The 5225-nt window shown below is 51.6% G+C and overlaps 1 protein-coding gene across 1 annotated transcript in view; it reads left to right on the top strand.

The window, feature by feature from the left end:
- The first annotated feature begins 2643 nt into the window (after positions 1–2643).
- Positions 2644–5225, top strand: part of SYT12 (synaptotagmin 12) — a 15225-nt gene continuing 12643 nt past the window's right edge. Inside the window, exons 1-3 of the mRNA XM_027856118.1 lie at positions 2644–2685; positions 3037–3252; positions 4363–4755. Of these exons, the coding sequence (XP_027711919.1) occupies positions 2644–2685; positions 3037–3252; positions 4363–4755 (651 nt within the window). The remainder of the gene's footprint in view (positions 2686–3036; positions 3253–4362; positions 4756–5225) is intronic.

The raw sequence follows: 5225 nt of genomic DNA, 5'->3' as shown, positions 1-5225 counted from the left end.
AGAAACTTGCCTAGAGCAAATCACCTGACACCTCTGTGCCCCAGTTGCTTCATCTCTAAAATGAGGGTATTGGACTAGATGGCCTCTAGGCCATCCATTCCAACTCTGAATCTATAATCCTAGGGGTGATGTTGCTTCAGGCTGTTTCCTTTTTTTCAGACTGCCATTTCAACTGATTCATGGGAAACGTGCAGACGACTAAAACCTTCAGATCTTCTGTTCTTCTTAGACCTGCCCCATCTTGTACTTGTGAAGGAATTCTTTTGAATGGAGATGTAACTCTGGTTTCATCTTAGACTTGGCCCAACTTTTGAGGCTGTTGAGATACTTCTGGATCCCCGATTTTGTCATCCGAGGTGTTAGCAGTGCTTCCACTTTTGGTTGGTTATATACTTTATGATGCTATAACTTTAAATTCAATTAAACTGTTGAACAGCCCAGGGCCAAGCACAGAGCCCTGGGACACTCCACTGAAGACCTTTCCTCAAGGTGGGCTTGACGCATTAATGACTACTATTCTTTGTGCCCAGACAGTCAACCAGTTTGGAACCTTCATAATGGTACTACTAACTAGTCTACATATTTCCCAACCTGTCTGCAAGAATCAGCTGGGGAAGCCACTTCACCTCTTTCTCAACCTCAGTTGTCTCATGTATAAAACACTAAACCTATGTTCTAGAGCAACAGTGTTCCATGGTATAGCAATACTGTCAACATAGGGAATGAAATTCATCTAGCTCTCAACACTCTACTTTCTTGATGAGGCCATGTGGGTTCTTTGTGGCTGCTGATTCCTTTTTGAGGCATTCACTCACTATCTCCTTTAGTCTTTGCTCCAGAATTACACCAGGAATTCAAGCCAACCTCTATGTCCTGGAGCTTGTAAACCCGACCCTCTCCTCTTCTGACAATGGGAATAGCAGTTGCCATTTATGTTCTGCAGCCCCTCTCCTACTCACCTTCGCTGGGCTGGAAAGGAATTCAGAGGCACCAAGTCCAACCCTCACAAGAATCCCTCCACAACATCCCTGCTTAGGGGCCATCAATCTCTTCTTAAAGACCTCAATGAGGGACAGCTCCCTCCTTCCCAAGGCGACCCCCAAACCACTTCTGGAGTGTTTTGTTTCTGCCTCTTGACAACTTTCCCAACTCCACCACTCCTGTTACTGCCCTCCCTTCAGATGTTTGAATGCCCAAGTTTTTCTTATCCAAGCTAACCCTTCTTCTCAGTTCCTTCCATTGACTGTCATGGCGTTTGCTCGATGTGAATGAATCAGATGTGGTATGACCTTGAGACCTCAGACCAACTTCATCAGGCTCCCTCAACCCAATCCCTGAGATGAGACTGAGCAGGGCAGACTCCTGAAGTTGTTTCTTGAACACAGGATAAGACGTTCCACCATCTTGCAGAGACCACAGGCAGGAGTAACTGCTCATCGACAACCTCTTCGGCCGGATGTTTCAGTACCCTCTGGGCTGGGGCACCTGACTCAGATCCTCTTTTTGTCTCCTAATTGGTTTCCCTGCCTCAAGCCTTTCCCTGCTCCAATTTATTCTCCCCCCAGCTGCCAAAGTGAATTTTCTGAAGAGTAGGTCTGCAGACACTACCCTCTTACTCAGTAAACCTGGCTCCCTATTGCCTCCAGAAGCTTTTCAAACTTGGCCTCTTCTGGCCTTTCTAGTCTTCTTACACAATGCTCCCTTCTGCACACTTGTGATCTAGCTGTTGCACATACAGGGTGGGCTATCTCCCACCTTTGTGTCTTTGTCTTGGCTCTTCCCCATGCCTGGAAAGCTCTGCATCATGCCCCCCCTTTTGGAGTCTCAGCTCAAGCATTCACTTCTCCATGAAGCCTTTCCTGGGCTCTTGGAGCTGCTAGAGCATTCCCTCCTTCTCTACGAGCTTGAATTTATTGGGTATGTATTTATGCATGTACATATTGGGTCCCGCACTGGAATGGAAACTCCCTGAGGGCACGGCCTGTTTCACTCTTTTCATTCTACAACCAGCACTGGGCACAGGGCCTGTCACTGACAGAAATGCTTACTGATTAGCCAAAACAGTTAAGTTGCTTTCTTATTACACCCCTTCTTATCTTGGGTTTCCCTTCCCTCTCAGGGATTTTGTACTTTGCCTAGGCAGAAGCAAGATAAAAGTTTGAATAATTCTGCCTTCCCTCTAGCCAAGGCTGGTGCCTTCCTCTTCTTTCCTCTTGGTGGCTGTCCCTAGTTCTGTCCTTGGCCTTAGCTCATTCTGAGACTTGGCCCCCTTGGTGTGTTTCTAACAAGGACAGATTAGGCATGGTTTGGTATTCTGTGCCTCTACCGAGGTCTCTCTCCTCTGGGTCAGAATCCTTCTCTTTGGGTCTTCAGGATACCATTCTTGAGCTTGTGGTCCCTCCTGGAAGTTTTGGGGGTCATGGGATCCTGGGAAGATTCCCAGCTTTCCCCTAAACTCTCTGAAGTCTACTGCTGATCTCAGCCACCTTGGTCCTCTCTCCCCCACAGTGCCCTAAGAAGCTTCAGCTGGGGGCCTTTTGGATAGGTCTAGTGGACACTTGTACAGCCACATCCATGTTTAGGGCAGAATTTTCCCACTCTCATCTCCTCTGTGGAATCTCACTGTGGCCAGAGACTGCTCTCATGCCCAACTTGTCCCCGGGCTGCTGGCGCCTTCGATTCTTGGTAGGCTAGGATTGTGATAATAATGTCCAATTCAGAGGGACAGTGTTTTTACGTCCTTGTCAAATCTTTAGAATATGAGATTGTCTTTCTTCACCTAATTCTCACCTTCCACTGTTCCACCAGGTGCAAGGAAGAAGGCACAAAAGGGCAATAAAGTTGGTGAAGTAGGGCGAGATCAGATTTTGATGTGACTCAGAGACTTAGGCAAATACAGGAAGTCTCGTCTGTCTGGTCGGGGGGGGGGCTCCCAAAACACCTGCGTGCATGGATGTGTATCCCCATTAGAATGTGAGCTTGGACCATGTGATTAATGCTTTCTGATGGGCGGGCTCCCCAGGGCTCTACTAACAGCAATTGCCTGGTTCTTTCCCAGTTATTAAGAGCCCTCCCGGCTGGGAGATTGGGATCTACATCACCGGGGCCCTCGCCTTGCTGGGGGTTGCTGCTGTGAACCTCTGGAAGCTTTGCAAATCGGGCAGCTTCCCCATTCCATCTCCATTCCCAAACTACGACTACCGGTACCTGCAGAAGAAGTACGGGGTAACCTATTCGGAAGCTAGGCAGAAGGTGAGGGCGGAGACTGCCTCCCTGAGGGTGGGGAGAAGCTTGGAGAGGCCCAGCCTCTGTGCCAAGGTCAGTCCCACATTCTGGGAGAAGGGGCACTCATGCTCTGGGTGGGACTCCACAAAGGTCTCCTTGCCCCTAAATATCTCTGCCCTAACCCTATCTGAGGTGACACCGTTAGCTCCTTTGAGTGAGGCAGCAGAAAGTACCTGCTTTGACCATGAAGACCTATGTGATTTGTGATCATTCAATGCTGAGAGCCCTGGGGAGCTCAGGCGGCAAGCTCAGAAGCCTCCTCCTTTGAGGATTGTCTCCCTGCCTCAGTTTCTCCCCACTCCACTCCCCACTCCCATTCAGCTACCAAAGTGTCCCTCCCGTGCTCAGGGAGCCCCGGCATTGCCCTTCGGCCTCCAGAATCAAACGGCAGCACCTCTTTTGGCCCCAATCCTTTCCGCCACAGCCGGGCCCTGTTCTTGCTGCCGGTCTTTCTTTTCTTTTTGTCTCCCGTTCTCGCCCTCTACGTACCCTGGGATCCTACATGCCCTATGTACGGCCTACCTGGAGCTCCCCCACAGGACCCTTCCATCTCCCGCCCCTGCACTTTTGCACAGGCTGTTCTGCACCCCTGGGATGCTCTGTGTCCTTGCCTTGCTTCTGGGCATTCCTAGCTACCTTTGAGATTCAGTTCAAATAGTGCCTTGTGTAGGAGGCTTTCCTGGCCCTTTCCCCACCACCAGCTGCTAGGACCCTCCCTCTAAGGCTGTCTTAGATGCACCCACTCAGTTACATGCTGCTCCCTGATTAGAATGTAAGCTCCTTGAGGGCAGGAGCTGCTTTTGGGCAGAGCTGGGGTTCCAAGCAGCGTTTGCTCATTTGTTGGATGACTTGATGACTGATTTGACCCCACTTCCGGAGGGCAGGCTTTGTCCCTCCCCCTCCCCCCCACCCCCTGGGTCTTGTCTCCTCCCAGGCCTAGCACAGGGCTGGGTGTATAGGAGGTACTTAATAAATGCTTGCCAGATCGAATTGGGCAATTGCTCCCCGGCTTTGGGCTCTGTTTCCTCCCCTCTTTTTCCCTCCATCTGATGGATTTCCTTTCCCTTTGGTCCTCAGAGAACTATGGCCTGGAGCAGCCACAAGCCCAGTGAGCGGGGGTCTCCCAGCCGCAAGAGCAGCCTGAAGATGGACGATGCTTTTGAGAGCATCAGTGAGCTGGGCCCCCTGGAGCTGATGAACCGGGAGATGGACCTCCCCCCCTACGGGCCCCTCAAGAAGTCCCTGTCTGCAGACTCGCTCAACTCCATCTCTTCTGTGAACAACAACTTCGGCCAGGACTTTGTGCTGGGCCAGGTGGAGGTGAGCATCCACTATGAGACGAGCAGACGCATGCTGCGTGTGGTGGTGCTCCAGGGCAAGGACCTGCTGGAGAAGGAGGACCCCGCCTTCGATTCCTGCTTCCTGCGCGTCAGCCTGGTGCCCGAGGAGCAGATTGTGGGCATCTCCCGGGTAAGTCCGTCTTCTTGGCACGAGGCGAGCAGCCTCTGGGCTCCTGGGGAGGCTGGCACGGGGCAGCAGCGAGAGTCCTGCGTTTGAGTCCTAGGCCCTACCCTTAGCAGTGACCCGGGCTAAATCTCTGCTCTGAGCCTGTGTCTTCATCAGTAAAATGGGGACAATCACAATACTTGTACAACCTACCTCATGTGGTCGATGGGTGCCCAGAGTGGATGGGCATGGATGGATTGCAATCTGCATCATTGGAGAGAACAAACACACTGGGACATGTCCACTGGAGGAGTGGCCCCTCACAGAGCTTGGATGAGGGTCCCGTGAAAGAGCTTCCTGCCCACCTGAAAGTGCCACAGAAACGTCAGCTCCAGTCAGGATGGCCTGGGGCAAAGAGGGTCAGGGCCGGGAGGGCCCTTAGAACAGAGAATGTCAGGGCTGGGAGGGCCCTGAGGACATAGAAAGTCACCTTA

The sequence above is a fragment of the Vombatus ursinus genome, unplaced genomic scaffold (genome assembly GCF_900497805.2).
Source record: "Vombatus ursinus unplaced genomic scaffold, bare-nosed wombat genome assembly UNPS02011369.1, whole genome shotgun sequence".
In the NCBI taxonomy this organism is placed as follows: Eukaryota; Metazoa; Chordata; class Mammalia; order Diprotodontia; family Vombatidae; genus Vombatus; species Vombatus ursinus.
The sequence above is the reverse complement of the archived record's forward strand: the minus strand, read 5'-3'. Positions and strand labels throughout refer to the sequence as shown.